This window comes from Hirundo rustica, chromosome 13 (assembly GCF_015227805.2).
Source record: "Hirundo rustica isolate bHirRus1 chromosome 13, bHirRus1.pri.v3, whole genome shotgun sequence".
Taxonomy (NCBI): domain Eukaryota; kingdom Metazoa; phylum Chordata; class Aves; order Passeriformes; family Hirundinidae; genus Hirundo; species Hirundo rustica.
This window is the reverse complement of record NC_053462.1, coordinates 8539481-8564806: the sequence shown is the minus strand read 5'-3', so window position 1 is coordinate 8564806 and position 25326 is coordinate 8539481. Positions and strand designations below refer to the sequence as shown.

The following is a 25326-nucleotide window of genomic DNA, read 5'->3' as shown; positions in this document are numbered from 1 at the left end:
CTCACGATCTTCTCTGTAGCTGTATTCTCTGATTCCCTTATGACTGAGGATCTGGGAATTGTGCTGCATAGTTCCCATGAGCACTCCTCTGATTTAGGCTCTGCAGATCCCAAAAGAACCACTTACTGGGACACAGACACCTCCTCTTCTTTCAGTATGAGATTTCCTCATTTTCTTCAAGAGTCTCATCCACTTATTTACATTGAGATGAAAAGAATAAAGATACTGTGAGATTTCACAGTTAAAGTACTGACATAAGTAAAGGCATCTTAAAATAGGTAGAGAAAATGTTTTGTTTCTCTGTGGGTTAACTGTGAAGTTCTCTGGGATTGTGGACAGCAAATTGTCTATGGGGAGTCGACATTTCCTTTTCAATTGTCCTTATGCACTGTGCAGTTATATGTATTTGGTAGTTCTTTCATCATGCAGCACAGGTTCTAAGGGCCACGTTAACCTTGTCATTAACTCAGTCCATGCCTCTAGGCAGGTACTCTGCAATGCCTTGAGTCCCTTGAACCTTAGAGCTGCAGATGATGTGAAAGAAATCGGTGTGTCTTGGTGTCAAATTCTAATGAGGTGCCAAATGGAAATCGCTGGGACACTGTGAGGAACAGAGGGCAGGAAATACACGTCTCTCCACCTGGGAAGAGAAGGTGAAATCCAGGAGAGTGAAACCTGCAAGAGCCGCAGTGGAGAATGCTGTTTAATCTGATGTCAGAGCACCAAGGGGGGGCTTGACTCAAGTCATGAAAAATTGCACAACTCAAATCCTTTTTGAAGGTTTATTTAGAAAAACCACAATGCTGGGGAGTCACTGTTACATAGCGTGGTAATTCTCTTCCTCTTGAGTAATATGCACCACACTGTGCGCATGCAATTACTTTTGTTCCAGAGATAACATCATCATTTATACATGTACACATATGGTCCTCAGTGCACGCTACACTTCACATGGATGTTAAGACATGCACAAAGTTGAGCTTTCCCATGAAAAAACTGTATAAAAAATACAAACCAAACTGAAGCAGTCAACATGAAAAGCAATGTGCAATAATAGACAAAGTTACTCCTGAATGTTTAAGAAAAAAGGACTCTTCTGTCCCTGTTCCCCATTCAGCATTGACAATGCCAGGTGTTGTCTGAAAGTAGGATATGAAATAACTTGTCGCATCCTGCCCCCCTTCATGTTAGTTGCAGAGATTTTTAACCAGCTAAATAATCCTGTATTAGTATGAAAATCTGCCTCCAAGCATCACCACTGCGTGCTGTTGTTGAATCCAACAGATCTTTATGTTGCTGCAATGTCTGACCTGTGACACTCAAGGCTGGTGACAATCAAGGCCTTGTGTGGAGCACGCAGAAGAGGCAGAACAAAGACATCCCTGGTCACTGAGCTCCCTGCAGGGGCTGGCAGCAGCTGCCTGGAGAAAACAGCCAGGGATTGGGAGCTCTCCTCACACATGCTGGAAGGAGCCAGACTCCCAGGTCCCAGCCATGGGCTGCACAGCTCTGGCCCTGTCTGCTCGCTCATGGCAGGGCTGGTGTTCGAGATGATCCCTCCAGGGCGAGGCTCCTCCCTGCAGAGAAACCGTGGCTGTGCAAAGGGCACGGCAGATGGAGGGATGGAGAGCCCACGGGGCTTTCCCCAGCCAGGTACCTCAGTCCGTGGTGCAAAGTGGGGCTGCAAAACACGCGTGGAGCCGCCTGACTGCGTAACCGCGCACGTGGCTCTGAGCAAAGCTAGGCAGGACATGCAGACACCGCGAAGCGGTCAGACCAACCCATCCTTGAGAAACCGCTGCATGCAAATACCAACACTGCCAATGGCAATTAAGACTAGAAATGGATTGCACTTGTTTCCCTTAAACACAGATACGTACCACTCGTAAAGAAAAAATAGCCATTAAAAAGTCTTCAAAGAATAGATTGGTAATTGGGAGTCCCTTGGTTGGATCAAAGGAAAAGAACAATTAATTAGGGGCAGAGTCATTCCTATCACTGAAGGTTTTCAGTAACATAATTTTTAGGCTTTGTGGATGAGGATTCTTCCCACGCATGAAACTTCATGGTGCAAAGCCCAGTATTCCCCTTGCAATCCAAATGTTTTTTAAGGATTCTATTTAAGCCCATGCAGAGTTATGACTGTATTACAGAACTTGTGATTTCTTTAAATGGGATATCAAAGTTTTTCACAGCAAATCCTGCATGGATCCAGGGAAAACCTTAGCAAGAATCCCCTGTGTGCTTTTTTTTTTAACTTGCAAAGCAAAAGTTTCAGTTAATCTGAGGAAGGGAAGAAGTGGAAATTGTTGAGACTGGGAGCTCTCAGGGAGGTAAACTGGCTACTGCACTTTATATCCCAGCTCAGCAAACGACTTTAGCCAAGTATTTTAAGTGGGATTTTAGTGAGTGTTACTCACTTTGGACCCCACTACAAAGACCTGCATCCAACAGGAAGAGCTTTGCCTCGGACCAACCCATTTCCGTTATAAAAGGCACAGAGGGAGGGTTCATCCTGTTAGCTCACACCCCAGCAAGGTGAAAACATCACTCAGGGAAGGGTGCCAAGCATCCACCGACTGCTCCAGGGCTCCCCAGGTCTGATCCCTGCCTGCCCAGCTGCACAGTGCCCCACAGCAGTCCCTGCTGGCTCAGGAGCATCCTGCAGTGACATCCTGCAGCATCCAGCTCTGCCCCAAGCAGCAGTGCTTCATCCCTGCTCTCAGAGAGGCCATGTGCCCCAGGTAACAGCGCTGGCCGCAGGAGCATTTCTGCGGCTTTCTGAAAGCTTGGGGTGTGTGACACACCTGATCTGAGCGTCCCTTCGCTCTCACAGCATGCACACCTGTAACCAAAATGAACCTCTGGCTGTTAGACAGCTGTTGGCAGTGATACAACTGTGGCAGAGAGTAGTTTTAGATGGTAAAATACACAAAATGAAACATCAGACTGAATTCTTACTGAAATTTCGACACTGTTGAGCATTGGGGTTAGCTGCTGCTTTGTGAGTGTTTTCCACTGGGTTAGGATAATGGCCAGCATGTAAGTTAAGGCCATGATTTAGCAAAGCATTTATGCATGTGCTTAAATCTGCCCTTATTCAGATAAACACTGGCACAAATACCCATGTGCCTTGTGATTCAGGGACAAACCTCAACTGCAGCACATAAATATCAGTTATGTAGCTGTCAAAACTACCCCTTTAATGTCTTTTACTGGTAGCACAGTGGCTCTCCTGGATTAAGTATTTAATTAATCTTCATCTAAAAGGTCCTGAGAACAGTCCTATAAAGCTAACAAATGTACAAAAATACCAGAACTAAAAAAAAAGTCAAACTCATGGCTCAAAGCAAAACAAATATTGCTCAGTGCATTCTAGTAGCAAACAAAAACTTGTTGGCCTAGAAAAAAAACCCCAAAACATTCAACGTCTATAGGATTGGCAGCACTAATATTACTTTACAATGTGGAGTAAGAATAAAAAACATCAGTGTAACATTGCAAAATGATCCACCTAACCTAAGCTTATGTAAACAAATCCGCTTTGACAGTGTTCATACGTCTAGGCGTGATCCTGCACGGGGAGCTGGACGGGTGGAGACTCAACAAGGGTGACAGGTGCATTCCAAGGTGGTTCCAGCTGCCCAGATCCCACTGCAGGAGAGAGGCTCAAGGGGTGAACCTGCAAACCTGTACTGGCACCACTAGTTCTACTCCTGGGAGCAGCCCATTGCAGGATTCAGTTCAGCAGGACATTACACATAAGTAAGGATTATTCACAAACATAAGGCATTGCAGAACTTGGCCCTAAAACTTCTATTTTCAGCAGAGAATCCCTTATCCATATACAAGCTCATATTTTTATATATCAAAAAGTGTCTAAAAGAAGGGTCAGAGTCACTATATATTATGCTGAGTAACACAGTTAAGATGCTGCATATTGGCTTCAGATACCGCAAACCATTTCCTTCATTAAAATCAAACCAACTATGAACCTTTGTCATAAGAATGAAATTAACTGTGAAAATTGACAATGAACAGGCTCTGTTTTCAAGGTGAAAAGGAGACATTAACAGAAATCAGCAACTCCCACTGTAATTGTTTTCCAGTGCCTTCCCTTCTGAGCAGTGAGCACTCTGAGACTGCAGCTGGTGGTGGCCTCCAGTCCTGCCTGGTGCCCGCGATGCTGTGGCTACTGCCGCTCCCCTTCCACCCGCTTCTTCCGAACTGCACCAGCAGGACAAGGAAAGAGACTCATTACTGCCTTCCTGAGAGCACCTGGGCTTCTCCCACAGACAACCCCCGCTCCCAGTAACATGAAATCAGAATTATGCCCACAAATACCATAATTAATAGATCATAATGCCCAACAAAACAATTGTACTTAAACTGCATTTTTTTGTATCACAGACTGTAGAATTTCACCATGCAGTCATATCATTTTCCATACAATTCCATACAATCATTTCCAATACATTTTCCATAAAAATCACATTCTGAGCTAAAGGTTTTAGATGATAAAGAAATCTTGCACTTCCTTCCAGTGATTCCATTTAGATTTTTATTACAGTTTTATTGTTCTTTTAAAAGCCACTGCATTCCAGCTAAATTGATACCGGTCTGCTCTAGTCTGTATGGCTCTGGATTATTTAAGCCTTAAGCATCAAATATTAATAACTTCTGTAATTGCACAGTGTATACTGTAGGTAAGCAATAATCATATTTTTTAAGAAAATAATTTGAAGTACTCTTAAATACCGATATCAGTGAATACTGGCAAAATAATATCATATTGGACCTAAAATTACCTGTTTAAACATCACATGCTTTGACTGCATCAACCATCTGATAGTCAGTTAATTAACTCTGGTTTTCACTGGAAACCACATAGGTTGAAGTTGCCATTTAGCAAAGCTGAGTGGTAATCTTTGTGTTATGGGCATGATTATTTTGACAAGCAGACCCATGTGAATTTTTGCAGCACTTAAGATACATTATACCTGGTATAGAGCAGGTTTAGTTGAGCAGCATTTGCTACTCCACATTCTAATAAAATGCATTGAGTCCTTTCCGACCTGGCTAGATAAGATTTGTGAGGCTCTCCTGTTTGTGTGATACAAAATTTAGTGCTATGTCAAAGTGTCATGTCCTGTTTCTGATATTGAACAGCTGAAGCACAGAACAAAGCAGTAGAACTTGATGAATGAATGCTTTTCACCACAGAAAGTCAATAATAACAATATATTGCTAAACATCCCATTACTTTACTAAGAGGAGGTTATTTTCATTGTGCCTTTTTGGCAAACAGACTGCATTATTCCAAAGCCTGCAGCGTAGCATCAGTCATTTGTGTTTGCTTTCAGTGGTTTTTTTCCTTCATTTATTTTATTGAATTCCTCTAGGAATTCAAAATCTTGAACAAAACCAAACAATACAAACACAGGAAAATGAAGATTAGGACGTAAGTCTAATGGCAAGTGGTAAAATAAAGGGAGAAAACAGTTTTTCTCTCTTTGTAGACAGGATATTTCAAGTACCCTTCTGGGACACTGATAGTTGTATGAAAAATAGTATATAATTGGAATGCTTAGGTATTGCTAAAAAATAAAATTTCAAAACACCAAAAGTATGTATGAAAGAAAAAGGTTATAGCTCAACTTTTATCTTTGTTTCCACAGAGAGAAACCCACAAAGACATCATGGTTTGATACCTCAGTCTGAAGCAAAATTGAATAAAAATGCAAAGTTTAATTTTCTTTTTCCCTCTTCTCACTCTAAACTTCTGCCCAGTCATCTCCTTTGCATTCAGTGTACTGAGCACACAGGGCAGAGCATGTCTGGGAGGCAGGAGGGACTGGTTTGCTCCCTTGGCTGGGCAGGCCTGGGCCATCATGGGCTGGACAACAAAGCCAGGACTTCTGTGTCCTCTGAAAAAAATGGGGTGGGTTTGACTCCTCATTTGCTGCCCAGAACAGCTGATAGAGCAGTCAGAAATTTAGGACACTCCATGGAAAAGGCTGAAATAATTCCTCTCCCCAGAAGGAGCAGGAGAAAAATAGTGGCTCCTAATCACAGTAAGATCTTTGCTGTTGTCTAGCCTAGAGTCTGAGGAGCTTTGCGTCTCCCTCACACAGAGCAGCTTGAATGTTGTAGTCAAAATTCCATCTGAATGTACAGACAGGAAGAGTTGTGCCTGGGAAGGTCAGGGCTTGGCTCACACAAAGAAATGATGAGTAAATTTAGTGGCATCTTACCCAGATCATTGTTTTTAGTGATAGCTGCTGCTACCCTGGTTCTTGGACCTTGTTTTGTGAACTGGTATCCAAACTTGAGAATCCTGGAGTTCTCCTCCAGCATCTTGGCAATCTCCATCTCTACAGCTGTCCCAAGCTGCTGCCTCTGTTGACGATGTCATGAAGTGTTCCCAAAAGAAAAGCAAACATTTGTTTTCATATGAGAGAGAAGTAAGTGGTTGTATTTAAGTACTGGGCTGCAAACTACAAAGAGAATCCCATCCCTAGAGATTTTGCCCTGGGTTTTGTATTTGGCTTTGAGTAGTTTTATTGAGAAGTTTTACACTCTTTGGTCGCACTGACTGGAGACATGAGCTGCAGAATGACTGAGCCACAGAGGCTGTCTTGACTCTGCCAGAGTCCCCTGATAGAACCCTCTGGGAATCCATATAAAAGAGAAACAAAAGTGAACTTCCCCAAAGGTCTCTCTTTACCTGGTTGTCAATTTTAATCTCTGTTAGGGATTCATTCTTTTTCAGTGCATCAATCAGTGCCAAAATCCCTGTCCCAGTGATGAAGTTGGATTCTACATTCAGACTCTTCAGTGTTTTGTTCACTTTCAACATATCTGCAAATGCCTGAAAGGCCAAAAAGGGGGAACGTGAGATAACTCTTGAAAGTTTCAGGGAATAACAGGGAATCTGCAAAACATAGCTTAGTACCAACAAGAAATAAAACAAAATATGCTTAGAAGAACATAGAGGTAGATCAGAAGAGATTATATTTCTGCTTTGCATAGCCATAGGGAATTCCTGCAAGGGAAAATAAAGAATGTATCTTAAAGCAGACATAGACCTACTTAAAATTTTTTGTGTTTTTTCTTTTTTTCCTTTATTGTTAAAACTTACAATAGCTACGGGGTCATTGCTTCGAGTAGCTGCAAGGCTGAATGTCTTCACATGCGTGTTGGTTTCCAGAGCTTTTGCAAATTCTTTCAGCGTTGGAATAGGAATATTCTAGGGTAAGAAGACAAATCCAGTAATTAGGAAAGCCAGGCACACTGCTGATTTTAATTATTATGAAACTGACTGATGAACAACCACAGTCTACACAAGTGAAACACCCCTGATGCTTTTAGGAGCATGTCTGATGGGGCAGAGCGCGCTCTGGGCACAGTGGCCCCCAGAGGCTGGCAGCGCCTGCGCCAGGCTGGAACTGGGTCAGGCCAAGGCCAGCACGTGACCATGGCTGAGCTGCTTTCCTATTCCTCTGCCAGTTGTTCAGTCTCCACGTGCCAGCTCCTCCTCCAACTGCCTGTGTGGGCTAATTGAATTTGGCCAGTGATGATTACATAGCACCCATGAGAGATCTTCCTTTGCAATCTGCTGAGAAAGGCGGCCAAAGGGAGTCACCCCTTGGGCTTTTAATTGGCATTTAATTCAGTATCAGGAATTGATGACCTTGGAGCCTCTACAACACTCCTTTCCCCACCCCTTCCCTGAGCGTCCTGCTTTTTCTGAACAGTAAAAAGAGAAAAAATCTGAAGCTAAAAGGCACAGGCACAGGAAATATTTGAGTAAGTTCTCCTACGATGACATAAATGAAACCACAGCATCTACCTTTATGTTGTTGAGATTAATTTCTGTGAGATTAGGATCATTTGCTTTTATCCTTTGTAAACTTGCTTCCACATTGGTTGGATTAGGTGGCTCCTCAAAGATGGGCTTGACCTTTTCACCTTTCACCACATCTGCAACACAAAATCTCATGAAATGTCAACCAAGGAACAGGCATCATCACTCCGGCTGCTCCATTCCCATTTAGCTTTGTTCTGCAGCAATCCAGGAAGGGTTTATGAGAAGCACAAAACTGCAAGCAGGACTATTATCCCTGTTATCCCTGCCATGCCCTTTGCACCCCCTGTGCACCCAGAGCTGTCACTGGAGGCTGTGGTCACGGAGGCTGAGCAGCATTGTCATGGGCAAATTCCTACTTTATATACAAAATCCCTGTACAATTAATTGTACAATCCCTGTATAAAGCAGCTTTGAAGGCTATTGTTTGGAATGTGATATACTGCAAGGGCTGCTCTGCACTTTGTCTAATACCTGTAAAGAAAGGTGTGCTCAGAACTTGCCCATTAGTGAGAAAATGTCCCTGCAGCTATGAATAGACTGTGCTACATAAAGCAACATGAGCAGGAGGCCCCTCAGTTTCCTCCTCTCAGCTGATACTATCAGCCTTACTATAAATTCAATTAGCTCTTGTAAAATTGCAACATCTGCACTTTCTAAATAACAAAACTATCAAAGCATGAAAAGTAAGTCTGTCTGCCAGCACCAAGATTTATGAAATCTTTGAGTAGTCATGTTCCAAAGAACTATGGTATTTAGTGCTGGAAGCTATGAGCTATAAATATTCTCAGAGATGCATAAAAATCATAGCTTAGAACACAATTAGTACTTCCACACATATAGCTGTGGAGATTAATTTATTAACCCTGACCACCCAAGCCACTAGAAGCAAGAAAGGAATATGTTGCTGACCACAACTATGTTTGAATCCTTTTATTTTGTGCCGCAGACAGGGAGAGATTTTGAAGACTTGTGCTCAAGTCTCAGTGTACTACACATTGCTGTTCATTGCGATGGGTAAAAGTTCATGCCATATCATGGGCCAGTAGAAAACCACATCTTTTTTTAGAACTCATAGTACAGACGGTCATACACAGATCTTGAGCTGGTTTTCACTCTGCTCCCTTTGATGCCAAACCTTTTGTTTTACTAATTCCCTGAGAGACCTCACATATCCCTGAATAACACTTCAGCCTTCCTAGAGAGCTGGGAATTGAAAACTACATTTAGAGAATTCACCTTGGATGCAAGGATAGAAAGTTAACAAAAAAAGCAAAGCATTTTTTGCACTTATAGAAACACCCTGCCGGACTTGGAACAGAGGAAACACAAGCATCCTGTCCTCTGGTTAGACATCACAGTGTACTCAGTCTAGAGTTAGGAGGAATTTTCATTTTCTACTTCTTGTTGCTTTCCATGAGTTTTTCTTGGCTTTTTAATCATGATTCTGTTTTGCCACATTGATGAGCAAATTTTTTACTGAAGCATTTCACTTGGCTAAGGAAAGGTATTGCTTTTGGACCAAGGAATACAGTGATGGGATGGGGATTTTCTGGTTCGTAGGTCTGTGATTAGAGCATAGTTTAGCTGACTCACATAGCTGACTTTTTGACTCAGTACAACAAAAATATTCTGAAATCTATGAGGATTAGTAATGCATGCAGCTGCCTGTTATGAGATAGATGGCAGCTCACACAGGGCCCCACTGGGGAGGCTTGCAGAGCAGCTTTATCCTGAGAAAAATGAAGTGACATGGTGTCCTGTCTACTTCCCACCTCTCCTTTAGCAATGGAAGATGGAAAGGAAAGCCCTTGGTAAAGACAGCTGCTGTTCTCATGGCCTTAGAAGAAAAAAACATTTTTTTAGTACTGTTTCCCTAGGAAAGGGCATTCCAGAGTTTTGTCTTAAAAAGTAAAGTTCAGCCCACTTGGTATCCCAGGGCCTGAGGTGACAAGCTCTGGATCAAGGCTCGGCAGCTCTCAAGAAAAGCTTGGAATTCAGATGTACCCATTTCCCCCTCCATCCAGGGAGGAGCTGAGCTAAGATCTGATTCACCAAAGGTCTGTTTACTTAGTGCAAACATTTCTGGATTTGTTTTTAATAACTACAGCTGTTTCTCTTGGTGGATTTCCGGAACGATCCCGTTTCCCGTGTCCCTAGGGAACCCCAGAACAGGCGCTGTTTACACACACAGCCTCAGGAGCCAGGTGGAGGTGGGAGATCAGAGGGAGTGGCTGGGGCAGGAGCACATCCATGCAGTCTTTGTCTCCCTGTGGATGCAGCTCGAGGTGACTCTGGTCACCGATGTGACTCTGACAGGGATTCTGCCACGTCTGAGCCCAGTGGTTACAAGTCATTTTTCAGGTGTGTAAATGTAGATACTTGGGGCAAGATGGCCTGGCCTGAGCTGTGGCCAACTCTTAGCTACAGCTCACTGTTTTCTGCCTGCTGCCTAAACTGAAATGGAATGGAAATCTATGTCTTGGCCTCTTAAATACTCCCGCTCTTTCAAACACCTCTGCAGAGCCTGATACTGCTTTCTAGGAAAACAAATTTCGTTAGGAATGATCTGTTTGTATACTACTGTTGTTATTCTAATGAATTTTAAGATTGTATTTACTTTTAAAAAGTCACCTTTCATGATTAATTAGATCAATTAAAGTTAGGCCCAGTTACATTACACCAAATTAGACCAACAGACCCCACACAGAGGTGTAGAAGCCCCTAAAGATGACACGCAGCCCACAAGAGAAATCTACTTGCTTACTTCTCACAATTCCTTTTCCATCTTTACCACGGGCTCCTGCTTCATCAAATTTTGGGTTGTTGACCATGTTGTGCACTCCAAGAACAGCTGAAATGTGTAAACACCAGCAAGAGGATACAATGTTAATGGCAGGAACACAGACTGCAGGAAAGTGTCTGCTATAAGTTGTAGTTTAGTTCCCCAAACAAAACCCCCTTGATAAAATGTTAACTGTGTGCATCATGCCTGCTTGTAGGGAGAGTCTTTGGGGCTCCAAATTCTGGAGATACAGATACCTTCAATATAGATTTTCGAACAATTGAATCAATGTAGAATGCATACCCCAGAAGTGCCAGCTGGAAGGAACCACTGTGGATCATCTTGTCCAGCCTTTCCCTCAGGCAGGAATGTTGCCAGCATTAACGAGGTCAGCCATGGCTTTGTCTAGCTGGAGTCTGAAAACACCCAGGGATGGAAATCCCACAACCTCTTTGGGTGAATCGTTTCAATGCTACACTCCTAACCACTTTTCTTCCCTAATATACAACCTGAACTTGTTATTACTCTTATGTTCTATTGCTTGGTGTATCTGAGAATTTCACTGTACGTGTGATGAGCTTTATACATTGGCATTCGCACCAGGGTTGCCTATGGAAGCACATTGATATTAATATGCTTGGAAAATAATCAGAAGTGGTGAAGACACTCAGGTCTAATCACCTGGCAACCAATTTTATCATTCAAGGGGCTAGATTCCAAATTTCCTCATGGATTCAGGATCTTTGTCCACTGCATGCTGTGACAAGTTTATCGGGCTATTTGGGATGTCAGAGTTGAGCGGAGGTAGCAGTAGTGTGCTACAAACACTGAGATACAGTAGGATCAGTCACTTCCATTACAGTGCCAGCACCCCAGCCTACAGTCCACTGTCCACCCTTCCCTTCCCCAAATCACATGAGCTGGTTCACCTTCCCCCCTGGCCTGACACATCAACTTTAAGCAGAGAAGTCTGAAATGCAGCAGCTCTCGAGTCACACTTCAATCATCCTGGGCAATGTGTGGCCCACAGCTTGGCCACCTGCCAGAAGATCAGCAGGTGCTTGAGGGGGCATCATGAGACATTCCTGGTGGCAGGTCTGGGCAGAGAAGAGCTGGACATGTGGGAGGATCATATCTACATGTTTTCTAACCTGCAAGGTCATAGAGCTCGGTATCTGAAGCACTGGCCAGGGCCTCTTCTAGTTCTGGATCCAGGGTCACTTTCTCTTCTGTGCGGGTTTCTACGGGTTTTTCTTTAGGGATAAATATTTTTCCTAAGATAAGAAAAAGAGCCACAGTGAGTAATGAATTATTGCAATAACTTCTTTGCCTCCTGGCAGCAGAGGAATAGGTCTGTGACAGTGGAACTGTTTGGAAATATTATCGCATGCATGTTTTTCTCTTTCTTACTTGATATTATCCTCCACACCAGGATCTTAATAAGTCTAAAAATAAAAGGTGCAGATTACTGCTCTGTGTTGGTGATTGTTATTTTAGGAAATTTGCTCTCAGGAGGAGTCCCAGCTGGGATTTTTCTGAAGGTCCTGTGTCCTTAAATAGGCAGAATCAGATCTACACAAAAAGCTTGCAGAAGTTTCATCCTTATATTTAAATGAGGCACTAAGAGCAGTTAAAACCATTCTATTGCAAGAATCTTTCAGTTCATGAATTTCCACATGTGATCCTGAAAGCTCAGCAAACCTGTTCTCTTCCAGTAACTCAGTTTAATTCCCAGCCCCTCCAGAGTATTTTCTCTCTGTGTCTCCTGATGACCATTCACATAAATAGCCTTATCCTGGTCATTATTGCAGGCCTGAAAACTCTGAACTGAACCACATGTTGCCCAAGAAAGGCTCCTGACGTATTTGTCTCTCTCTGTATCCTGCTGATAGCTTTGCATTAGCAGATGTGTGTTTCCATGCAATATTCCCCCAAGACTGAGGTCATTGGCTCATCTGCTGAAATGAGGAAACTGCAGGATAAATCCAGGAACGACACAAGTTCCACTACTCCTTCAGGCTGCTATGATGGTTAACCTCAGTACTGTGATGATGTAACTGCGAATGTTTGGAGCGAGGCCCTTTAAATCAGAGCTCCAGCTGCACTCGAGTCACCAGCACTGCTGGGCTTTACTTCCACTCAGCTTTCCTGACCTAGCCCTACAGTCAGTGCTGCACTGGATGATGCCACAGGCAACAGACAGTGCCCGTTCTCCAATAACTGAGTGAATTCCCATGGTCCGCTGTCCACTGTGCGATAGCTCCCCTCGCCTTGTCCCTAACAACTGCTTCTCAAGCATGCTTTAATTAATCCCGTTGCAATGAAGCTCTGAGGATTTTTGGTGAAGGCAGCTTTGGCCCGCTGTCAGCTTTCAATTTTCTTTTTGTGCATCTTTGTACACTCTAGATGTAATGCTTGAAGCATTACATCTAGTCCTGTGACTTTCTGCAATGTCTCTAAAATAGTTTAACTGTATTAGTCATATTGTTACCATTCATAAATGTAATTCTGATATTACGTATTGAATTACAAATGCTTTGCCTCTGGTTTTTCAATACTGTCATCCTTTTGTGGCTTCATTTTTCCCTTGTGTAGTAAGTTCCAACTAATTTATATATTTTTTACAAGTTTGTCTACAGCCATTTTTATGCGACCTGCTTCCATGACTCAAGTCACTGAATAAGCTCAGAAAAAAAATTCAATGGAAATTTCTGAAACTGGCAAGGTTTATTGATAAACAATTTAAATTATTTACCTCAGAGATATTTCTACCAAGGCTAAACCAGTTCTGAGTACAAAACTAGACAAAAAGGTATGTAGAAAGTCAAAGTAGTATCATGGTGTGATTTATTTTTCACGTGATACTTTAAGAAAGTAATCTTTTTAGGAAAAGCTTCAAGCAGAAAAAAGCCTTTGGTGGCTGAAAACTAAGAACTGTTTTAACTGTGAATGCATTGGGTCACAGCATTAAGGACAGCCACCCCACAGCATCAAACAAAAATCAAGCGGAAATCTGGGGTAAGAAACACTCTGCAAAGATAGGTCAGTCATGCTCTCCAGATTTAATAGCAGCACAGGTGGTCAGACTTCAGACTCTCTCTGTGCCACCACCTAATCTGAAGTGTTGGAAGGCAGCTGCCAGACACCACTGACCAATACTTAACTTAATGCCAGCTTGACATAAGGAAAAAAAAAATCATAACTGTGCTGGAAGCTAGAAAACCAAAATCAATCAGAATATCCGAGTAAGCAATCAAGAGTGAGGAACACTGTCCACAAAGTGTTTTCCTTTCAGATCACTGGTGGTTCCACATGAGTTTCAAGTATTCAGTAGGTTGTTTGAGATATTGAGGGAGTCCTGCTCATCTTTCTCCTGACAGCTAACATTGCTCTGTAGCAGCAAACTCCACAGGGCCACAGCTCGTGGAGACAAAGCATCTCCATCAGGCAGTAAGTGATTCTTCACAGGCCCAAACCCGAGTCACACTTTTAGCAAATACTGATCCAAGCCTGCACTTTCACACATAACAGTGTAGGGGGACACAGGACCTTGAGTTTGGACTAAGCTGGACACACAATGTGGTGTAGGTGGTCCTTCTCTAAGGACTTTGGATGTGTGAAGGTCAAGCATCTTGCACAGCAAGAAATTGAGGGGTAATGGAAACCTGGAGAGGCTCATACCTCTTCTGTCCAGTTCACATATATAGGAATACAATTCTAAACATTTGTTTCAGGCATATGTAATGCTTGGATAACAGCCTGAATCTCGTTAAATGTGTATATGATTCCCAGAGATAGTTTCAGTTAACGCATTCTTGGCAAATGTTTTCGAAAAAAAATTCTATTATTGGTCATATGAAATATTTAAAGGGGCAAGGTCATGTCAAAGATAGTGATATATATCTTTAATGTATGTGGGCCTTGCTGGCATCCAGTGGTGTTTTAAAAATACTCTTTTTACTGCTATCTAGATAAGAACATTCCACTGTGAAGAGATGCTGTAGCACAGCAGATGGAGGTTAGAAAAACTTCTGTATGCAACATGTTATTAGGAATTTATTACCTGTCCACCAGCTGCAAAACCGTGTATCTGTTTATAGACAGCTGTCAAACAGTTTTCCTTCCTTATTTAAGGACAGAGTTTAAAGATTCAGGAGGTGTCTCCTAGTCCCACATCTGTACACTGTAAATTCATTATCCAGTGCACCATGGAATTCACTGACAAAATAAAATATGGATTGTGGCTTCCTTGATTCAATGGTCCAACTTGAAATTTATTATTTGGAAGAAGCCTTGGAGGAATAGTGACATTTTGTTATTATAAAGTGAGATTTATGAAGAAAGGCTGCTGCTCTTGGTGTTCTTTATATTCACACTGTGTTTTAGAAGGTACTTTATTATTACTCTATTCTATGTGGTATAATTAATGTTGGCTGTGTTATCTTTTGTCTCTAGAATATGCTAATGCTCTGTGGTAAGTCTTAACAGTAATAGCTAAACTTTCTACCAATGAAAAACACAGTGACAAAAGTTCTGTTTGTACATTACTTGGGCTACTTTGGTGTTAACAAGACAAAAATAATCACACTTCTGTACAAAAATAATATATTTTTTGTTTAATGGAAAACCAAAATTCAATTGCAGTAAAATATCATTTTATTTTTACACAAGCATAGAAACCCAAAGTGTGTAGAGTCCCAAGTGCTTTCTTTCAGTATGAAATTTTAAGTGTGCCTCACTGCAATTCTCCCCTTCTTTCGGCCAAGCAGGGGTGAGTGTCTGGGGTGACCTGGTTGATGACTGAGGCAGCTTATTACAAACCAGGTTCTCTGTGAGTGTGAGTGCAGGGAGCAGAGTTTTGTCTTGTCTCAGTTTAACAGCAGACTCACTCCTTTCCACCCACTGCAAAAACAAGACTTCTATTGAAACTGAAATACGATACAGTTCATGTTTTCCTCAAAAGAGGCTATGGGAAACAAAAACCATTGACAACCAGAGGGAAGGAGGATTCCGAGAAAAGCACTACAGAAAGACACAGAAATGTGGACCAAGGCAAAAGGAAGGCAAATTCTCTACAAAGAAAGAAATTCACTGGGAACAGTCATGACACCATAGATGTCATTTGGCCACTTGGTTCAGCCAGGTCTCTTTTCCTGCATTTTGTAAATGCCCCCATTAAAGCAATGTCAGAGCAAAGCGAGGAAATGAGATCCCCACCCTCTTATACACTAATAATTAACTAGCATATGCACATACAGGAGGATTTATTAAGTGAGCTGCTTCAAGTGTATTTTCCTGAAATGAGTTTTTTTCTTTATTTTTATATAAGGAGAGGGAGAAAAAGGAATTTGGATAGTGCAGTTGGTAGGATTTTAGTAGCAAGTCCAATCTAAAAACATTTTGAGGATTTTACCTTTATTTATAGTTTGCAGCATTTGGAGCAGCATTTTTGGTATGTCTCCTCTATTCCATCCTTCTCATACCATTTGACTTGTATGAATAAATTGCCACAATTTTTATTTTAGTATTTGTTTTTATTTAGTATATACTTGGTATTTATTCCCATCTTGTACAAGTCAAAACTGTACAAGCTAAAACTCAATAAAACACAGGGCAATGGGAAATAAGCCATTTATATTAGCTGTAAAAATCTCCTTTTGTTTAACAACAATTTTTAAGGATATTTACTTAATTTTATAATACGAAGGCATTTTCTGCCATAATTTTAAAACAATAATGTACTTTCTTTTCCTGTAAAGTGTAGCTCAGATTATTGTATTTTCAAGAAAATACCTGGTTACACTTACTACTTCTGACTCCTCAATGGATCACTGACTACAGTGAGTGCCTGTTTGTTCTCAATTACAGAATGCAACACTGACCTTGGGAGCAAAATTCAATAATCCTGGAAATCTGCCGTGCATAAATCACAGGCACCTGATTTGCTTTTTTCATTTTACACTATTCTTTTCTGTTGAGACTTTCTTAAACCCCTCCCTAAAAATATTCTATAAAAATGGAGCTAAATTAGTTCTTACCAAGAATAAATTTGTATTATGAAGAAGAAAACAGGCCAAGTTCAAGTAAGCATGAAGCTGAACGCCAGTAGTAATAAAAATGCAGTATCCTAATTGTTGCTGTTCTGTTGCTCTTGGATTAGTGTCAGCATATTCTATGCCTTACAAATTATGACAATGGAATAGGAAAGATGCAAAGATAAGCATTCCAAAGTTATTAAATCTATTGTGCATAAACACAAAAAGTGAACTTAAGTTGCACCAGTATCCTTGACTTTGATCAGCATGCTGTGATTCTGCCACTGCAGCAACACCCTTCAAAGAACTCTCCTGGAAAGTATGCTTGCTCAAACAAAATAAACAAAAGCCAACTTGGACTCTTTTAAAACAGAATGAAGCCCAGAATTTCTTCAGACCCTCGCATGGATTATCACAAGTTAGGATGCAGCCCTCGGGGAGTCCTCTGGGCTACCTCCTGGATTATCTCCTGGGTTACCTCCTGCATTACCCACTCCACCAAGTGAGCAGAGAGCTCTTATGTCTGATGTGGAATGGTGGTAGAGAAGGAAGAAACTCAAACTGTGCCACTGCACTTCAGGTCCTTCTGGACATCAAAGACCCTTGAAACGTGAGCAGGGCTGAATACCACACTAGTTATGTTCCTTTCTGGCCTCTTTTCTCCCACTCAACACATTCTTCTCCTCTTTTCCTTCCCTCATTGCCCCTCTGCCTTCCCCATCCCCTGTGTCCCTCGGTTTTGAAAGTCTTTGTGTCCTGACCCTTCCCCTCACCTCCCTTTGTTGTTCTCCCTTCCTTACCACTGCTCTTCTGTGCATCTCCTTTCCCCAGAGCTGCCACATCTAGTCCTTCATCCTGGAACATTCATACAGCCCCTCAAAATCCCCACTCCCCCTCTCTGCCCCAGCCTCTCTGCTGGCTCTGTACTCATTTTTTCTCCTTTGCAGTGCCCTTACAAAGGGAGGGGAGCTCTGTCAGAGCAGGAGGGAGTCTCCCTGCCCTTGGTCCTGGTGTGACAGGGGCCTCTCAGATGAGGAATTCAAGAACATCCCGAGACCCCAGGCACGCCAGGTCCCTCTGGGCACTGCTGTGCTGCCACATGCGCTGCCTGCACAGGCAGGCAGGAGCTCTGACCAACGCTCACAGCATGGGGGAATATTTGGAGAACGCTAGAACAAACTGGATGTACAAGAAAGCACAATATTTTGAGGATGCCAGACTTGAGTATATTTCCCTGGGGATTCCAAAGGGCATACATTTCAAGTCCTCTCTTCAAAGCATGGAGGCACTGCAGGTCATAAAAAAAACAGCTGGAAGAATTTACTCTAGATGGATAAAACAATGTGCTTTCTCCTAATCTTGTTCTTGGAATCAGCTAAGTCCTTTTTGCTGACACTTTCCAAAAATTCAACTCGAGGCAGCCTCTCAGCATGGGAAATTTCACTGTGAACTGTGCAAGTCTGGCAAAGTTGTGAGCAACTAAAAGAGAGTCTTAGAAAAGCAAGCAGTGAGAGGCACTGGCTAGAGGCATTACTGTCAGCAACTGCAACGCTTTCAATGCCTTCAGAGACAAACATCAGTGCTAAATTTAAGCCCTAAAGAATAGGAAAAAGGTGGCAAAAATTTAAACAAACCATTTCAGCATCGGGGGTGAAATGACTGCCATGTCAATCCAAGAAAGATGCAGTGTCTCTATACTAAACCCTAACTTTTGAAAGCAGTCTATTAGAGACAGTGGAATTGGAACTCATTAGCATCTACTCTAATACTCTGACCTTCTGAAAATGACTGTCCTTATTACTGGTGCTGTGTATTGATACTCTGCTTGGCTCAGCACCACATGCAACATAGATGGTCTCTGCCAGAGCAACCGAAAACACAGGTTTGGCCAAAAGTTCTCTGGTACTTTCTTCCCTTTCCCTTTTATCAATCAGCTGAAAATGTTAGTATTTAATCACATACAAGCATGTTCCCCTTCCCTTTCCAACCACAAATAATAATAGCCCAATCCACTGGAGTTTTTCCATGACTTTGATGAGAACTGGATCGGATCCAAAATGAAATGGTTTGGCAAGGAGCAGAAGACCTTGTAGAAAACAGGGATGGTGGTGAAGGATTGAAATAGCAATCGTTAAAACAACCTTTCATAGCTAATGACATTTCACAACAGAAGAACTTTTTAAATGATGTTTCATTAGTACCATACAGTTCAGATAACCCCTGCAACAAAGCAGAAGCAGAAAAGCTGTTACCAGTTGATGTCTGCATCACAGCAGGACTTGGCTCTTAGCTGAGGTCAGACGTACAGACTGCAGAGAAAACGCAGCACTGACAGAGCTCTGGAATACTCTGTGCCTGCACTGCCCCTTACGTTCCCCACCTTTTCTTTTCTTGGGTCATTCATGAATTTGAAAATGATACTTCACGTGGAAGTGATGGAAATTTGATAACCACCTGTCCCAGCTGTGTGTGTTAAGTGCAGTGGGTCAATCTAAGTAATTCCACAGACCATCGTGTTCTATGTAAGCATTTCTACAACCACTATCCCAAGTAGGAACAAATCCAAAACACACAAAATAAACACTGACAAACTTCCCATCACCATGGCCCCATTTATCAGCCCTTACTCTTCGCCTCCGCGGCTCATTACTTACAGACATCTATGTTGCACAAGAGTTCCTGAAAGCCACCAGATCATTTCAAACCACACAATGGGGCATTCAAATGAAGTACCCAGCCCTGACTTGCATTAGGGAGGATGTGGGTTAAGCAGTCTGAAAACATTTCTCAGTGGCCAGCTTGGGTGTGTGCCTGCGATCATTTCAGCCCCGGTTCGGGCAAACCTCGGGTCTCCACTGAAATCTGAGATCTGTCCCATACAGGCTGAAATCCTTTTTGTACGTTACCAAGCTGCACTATGGCAGAGGGCCAAAACCCTAATGCATCCCATACATTTGATTGTTTTTGCCAAACATCTCCAACCTCTTGAAACCACAATTACAATCAAAAACAAGGCAATTCCCTGCATAATCAGCCCCCCTGTCTTGGGCTCATATTTAACACTTCCTGTGTTTTAACCATTCTGGATAACCCTGTCAGCTCTGGAATCTGCTTTGGCTTGTTTTCTAGGACAATCAAAACCTTATGGTTGCTAAGCATATAGAGACCAACACAGGCAACTGAGTTTTGTCCTCCAGCAGCTGTTTGTATTGCTTCTTGGTCAAGAACTCTCTAATAAAATATTAACAACAAACAAGGAGAAACAGTCACAGTAGATGAAAAATCATGATGTACCACAGACTAGTCTGGAAGGAGGATATTTTAAATGCCACCTTCTTTCAGCTCATCAGTGAATTTCCAAGTTTTAGCTTTGTATGATAACTGTAAGAACTGGTAGAAATGTCACTTTACTTTTGGTAGAGGCATCCCACTTCCTAAACTCGAAAAAATAAATGCTTTCCCGGTGGCAAACAAATATCATAATACGAAACACTGACAAATGTTCAAACAACACTTGACATACTCTAATCCTACTGACACACAAATATTCCTTGGTCATAAATACCAAATGGCAAATTGGCATCAATATCTCCCAAATATACACAACTGGATGCATTTTAGAGCTGCTTGAGAATTTAATTTTTAACTAGCAGAAATAGCATCAAATTAATTTGGGGTTATTTACAGAATGGCTACATCACAGTGCTTCTAGAGTGTAAAGAAATAATTTACCACAAGTCTATATAAATATTTGCCAATTTGTAAATACACCTTAGAGACATCAACATGCAGAAGGTGAGTAATAAGATGTTCCTCAAGACATATCCTTCTTTAGAATTCTTCTGAGCATACAGTTTAGAAATTTAAATTATTTTTCCTGAACTAATTACTGAGCTTTGGAAGAATACTAATTATTCTCTAATTAAAGTGACTTTAAATCTAGCATGAAGTATCAGATCTTGAAAATGTCATTCAGGATTGCTTTGTTTCCTTGCATGGGAAATATCTTCTTACAAATGTTAATCAAGTAATTTATATTTTAATACAGCCATCCTGTTGTTATGTTTTTCCAATTGAGAGTGTCAAAATAAGTAACTCTGCAGTTAAGAGCATGGATTCTAAGATCCAGGAATAGCCACACATGGACTTTGTACAACATTCATCACATTTCACCAGATTCAACCAATTAGCAGGATTATCATACAATCCATGGGAGGAGTTCAGTGCATTTGGCAGATGGAGATTTCAGTTGTATGTTTTATAAGGCTCAGCTTCTGCATTGCTGGAAGTCTGGTTTTTGTAGGACATCTCCTGCCAAGCCACAGAGGGGCAGCAGGACTCACACTCCAGTACCAATTCAGGATATGCCAAGCTCAAAATAAACAACTTTGTTCTCAAAGCACAAAAATGACACTGGGCAGCCCATCAGTTCTCAATTGTCAAGGTACTGGACCTCATCAGATCTTGCATTAATTCAGTTATTTCTAACCAACAAAGAAACAAAGGGTATTTTCATAGTGTTTGGCCTCTGACTTCAAAGAAAATGTAGTATAATTCTGTGTGTTTAGATTATCTAACTGTAAAATGGCTGCAGAAATCACAGAACACATGGTTGTTTTCATTTAACTTAATCTGCTAAAGCTGATACTGAGGATTTTGTCATTAACTTGTATTGTACAAAGAACAGAGGAAATTAAGGGAATAATTCCTTTAGCCTAAAATGCTGTCATTACCTCATAATTGTAATAATTCTTGAAATTGTAATTTTGAAGTAAATGAACAGAGTGAATCAAAAGCCAAATTAAGAACAGCTTTAAATGCTAGGAGGGCTGTATTCACTCTGTGCTAGGGGAAAGTGAAATGTGTGGTTGGTCGTGTTTGCAAAGCAGTGGCATTTCCACACCAGAGACACCAGGAACTAATAAGCAGCACTAATAAGCACTTTAAGGGAATCTGGAAGCAAATGTAGGAATAATAGTGCTTTAGCTTCATCAAAAGAAAGCTGAAATGGAATAAACAGCCCAGTGCATACAGCATCACTGTCAGGGACAATACGGGGACTCATTTTGTACAGATCAAGGGCCAGTCCTATGGGTATATCCAATTCCACACACTGCTGTGTTTTGTTCACTGATGTTTCAGGCTTATTTGGAGATCTCAGATATAACGACAGTGAAAAATGCAAAATCTTAATCTTAAGTCTGTAAATATCAGTAGAGTGAGACGTGACTAAAGGTGTTGGTATAAATATCTAGGGACCTGCAAGCAGTGACCTGTACTGCTCTGACACAGCAGTGTGCAGGAGACTGGAACCAATTGCCAATAAATCCATACTACAGCAAAGTGCTCTCCTTCCTGCACAGTGTGTGCTTGACCACTGCCCTGTCACTGCGTGTCAGTGGGTTCACAATCAGCCCTGTGAAGAGCAGATGGGGGAAAAAGTAAGTTGTTTCAAAGACTGAGAACACAATGTAATGATAGTAACAACTCCTGGCCTATGAAATGTTATATAAATAACATTTTACATCTTTGGTAATATTAAAAATGCTGCCCTTGACTTTCTTAAAGTATCTGCTTTCCCTTAAGCAGATCCCATTGAAATAATGGCAAATCCATTCCATAGCCAGAAATGGACCCAGACATAGGAAGTTCCTTCTTAAATGAAAGGGTTGCCTAAGGCCAGCATTTTTGTCCACTTTTTGTAAACCAGGAAAAGGAGCTAGTGGTGCTAAAGGAATATTGTTTGTTTAAATTACAACTGTTCCTGCCCTGAGGTTACCCTACCAGTGTTTAAATTATTAGAATTAGGTTTTCCTGTTTTTCCCCTTCTTTTTCCTGTAGCTGTAGGACAAGGGTAGCAGGGAAAGTGTCTGCATGAGTAGCATTGCCAGATGTACCAGTAAACAAGTGGAAAAATACTTATTTTTTGTAACTGTATTCCCTGAGCTGTTACTTCCAGCAGTTGTAGGAAGATTCACTCAGAAAGGCATTTATGTGTTTCTTCCTGAATGCCTCCCCCACTGCAATACCCCTGCACCCTTAACAGGGAACAGCGCCTGTGGGGTTGGTGAGGGCATTTTGTGCTTGAGTGCACCCAGAGGCACTGGCTGTCCAGGGAGCAGCTACTGAGCCCTTTGCTGGACTGGTGCTCCTGTGCTCCTGTACCCCCCACAGGCCACTGACCTGCCACAGAGCATGGGGCTGCCACCGGGACTGCAGAGCAGCGAGACAGACAGCAGCAGCAGATAAAGCACCGCTGCATCTGGAGCTGCAGCAGCTCCAGATGCGAGTCCTGAGCCTCGCCCTGCACTGCAACAGCGCTCACCTCGTGTGTCCCAGTGCGTTCCACAGAAGAGCCAGGCAGCAGTGCAGGCTGCAGCCAGGCAGTCTGTGACCCAGTGCCACCACGAGGATGGACAGTACCTTTCTTTTCCCCTGTAAAGGGTACGAAGTCTTCCCTGTCCTTGTGCTCCAGCGCTTGCTTCTCCAGGTAGGAGAGCAGGCGCTCTCTGTCGAAGGGGCCCGTGGCAGGTTTAGTGGTCTGGTCCTTCTGCCGAAATCCCGCTGGCAGCAGGGCATTCTGTGAGAGAGAGGGGCATGGAAAGGAGAGGAGGCAGCTTCACACAGTGTTCCAAATCTCATATCAGTGCTGTTGTTTTTTAAGTGAAATCATTCTTTGCATAATGCTCTTGGGTGACAGCAGTAACACACATCACCTAAATATAACCACAAAACCCAGCGTATCATTCAGTCTTCTTGATTTACTACCCATTAATATTTGTTAAGCATATTCACAGTCAGAGCACCAAAGAACTAAGTAAGGTCAGAGTCCTTTGTTACACATATTATAAAGAGAGTTTGCAGTCCAGGTATATAGACCAGGATACATTTTCTGAATATTTCCTTTACTCTTTTTCCTCACCATTTTTCTCTCACTAAAAAAACCATTCCTTTCATTCTAAAGCAGATGTCCCTCAGACTTCAGAAATGAATGGCATGCACTAAAGAGACTGGTGAATAAGGTAGACTTCAGCTATTCAGAGTATGAGGAAGCCAGCAGATAATTCCCACTTTCAACACGTAGCTGTGGGATCCTGTGGTTTCATCTGCATCCTGTAAGATAGGAATATGCATAAGGCCCCCACGTCTCAGTCCAGGAAATCCCAGAAAGAAATACAGGTAGGTGGACTTCGCACTGCACATGCAGTAAAGCCAACAGAAACATTTCCTCACTGGCCAGAACATGCACAGTAAATCTGATCCATGGCAAATACCCTGGAAATTCTGAGCACATCCAGTGAACTCAAGTCACCAGTCATTTTACCTGTGCATGCACAAATGTGCCCAGAGTGCTCCAAGTTCACTGCACATATATAGATAGCATTGACTACAAATGCATCATGGCCTTATTTATTTGGTTGGTAGGTGTTGCTTTTTTAATGGTTTTCTGTCTCTCCATTTGAGATGCCAGATACTTGACAATACCAGAAAATGTACAAGTGGTAGTAGTGTGGGAAGTGGCAACATGGAGGGAGAGAACAATAAAGCCCCCCCTAATTTCCAGGCAAATTGGTGTTATAGAACTAGAAGCTATAAATCTATTGTGTTTCTCCAAATTCATTTTGCCTCCAGATAGAACATTTTATCTGCCAGTTTTCAAACTCCTACATAATTTTGAATATTTTTGGGTAGGTACAGTCACAATTCCCTGCACACTTGCTACTGTAACCTCATTATTGTAGGATCAAGTGGTTCTCAGACAAGAGATCTTTAAATTCTTTGTGAGAATGTCTTCAAATATCCCAACAATTCTTACTCTCTGGAAAATGACAATTGTGTAGCTGGATCCTATTTTTCTTGATCACACCCAAATATGTTCTCTTCAGCTAAAAATATATGCGCTGAACTACATGGTCAATAGATTTCAGAAGTTCAAAAGACCTGATCTCCATAAACACAGGTTATGTTTGTTTATTGCTGTGCTCAGAAATAGCAGCCATAAAAAGCTTCTCATTGTGCTGCAGTGTGCCAACATGATTAAAGATTTAGATTGCAGACAAGCTCGTGTCTAACTAGACATGGGACAGACCAAGAGCACAGCGACTTTTGGAAAAGTAGCACATCACAGCAGGAATACAACCAAAATGTCTGTAGCTGAGCTGTTCATACCTTAGGCTACACTGTCCCTACTGTAACAGAATACAAATTAAAAATGTGGCATTTCTAACAGGCAGGGTTGCAATTATCATCACTAACCTCAGGATCAAGGTCATCGAGAACATGTTCCAGCTGCTTCAGCTCATCCTCTGAGAGCTTGCTGAGTATTTCATCTTCGTTGATATTCTTGTACTTCTCCAACTCCTTCCGGAAGGGCAGAGCCATGGCTCCTGCTGCACTGCTCGGCGCCTGCTGCTGCTCAGGATTCCAACCATGCAGGGGCACCCGGCTCCTGGCCTCGCTCGCTGCTAACAATAAAGCATTGTGAGCATCTCCATTTAGCTGAGAGTCCACGTGCTGAGGGTCACATTGACACTTATTAATGAAAACAAAGCAGCAAGATGTCCTGGCACAGCACGGGGGGTGTGGGACGTCCTGGCCAGCAGTAGCCAAGGAACAGCAAGGACGGGTTCAGTATGCTT

General features: G+C 42.1%; 1 protein-coding gene across 2 annotated transcripts; it reads right to left on the bottom strand.

Annotated features, from left to right (window-relative positions):
• Positions 1-768: 768 nt before the first annotated feature.
• Positions 769-25152, bottom strand: LOC120758917 (tropomodulin-2). 2 transcript variants are annotated; one of them, XM_040077659.1, is made up of 9 exons: positions 24944-25152; positions 23111-23267; positions 11804-11926; positions 10635-10721; positions 7853-7983; positions 7142-7249; positions 6728-6871; positions 6255-6399; positions 769-4227 (listed from the first exon to the last, which is right to left on the bottom strand). In XM_040077659.1, exons 1-9 carry the CDS (start codon positions 25067-25069, stop codon positions 4193-4195), a joined length of 1056 nt encoding a protein of 351 aa, XP_039933593.1. In that variant the 5' UTR covers positions 25070-25152; the 3' UTR covers positions 769-4192. The 2 variants fall into 2 exon arrangements, with proteins under 2 accessions (XP_039933593.1, XP_039933594.1); XM_040077660.1 differs by lacking the exons at positions 10635-10721; positions 11804-11926.
• Positions 25153-25326: the final 174 nt, after the last annotated feature.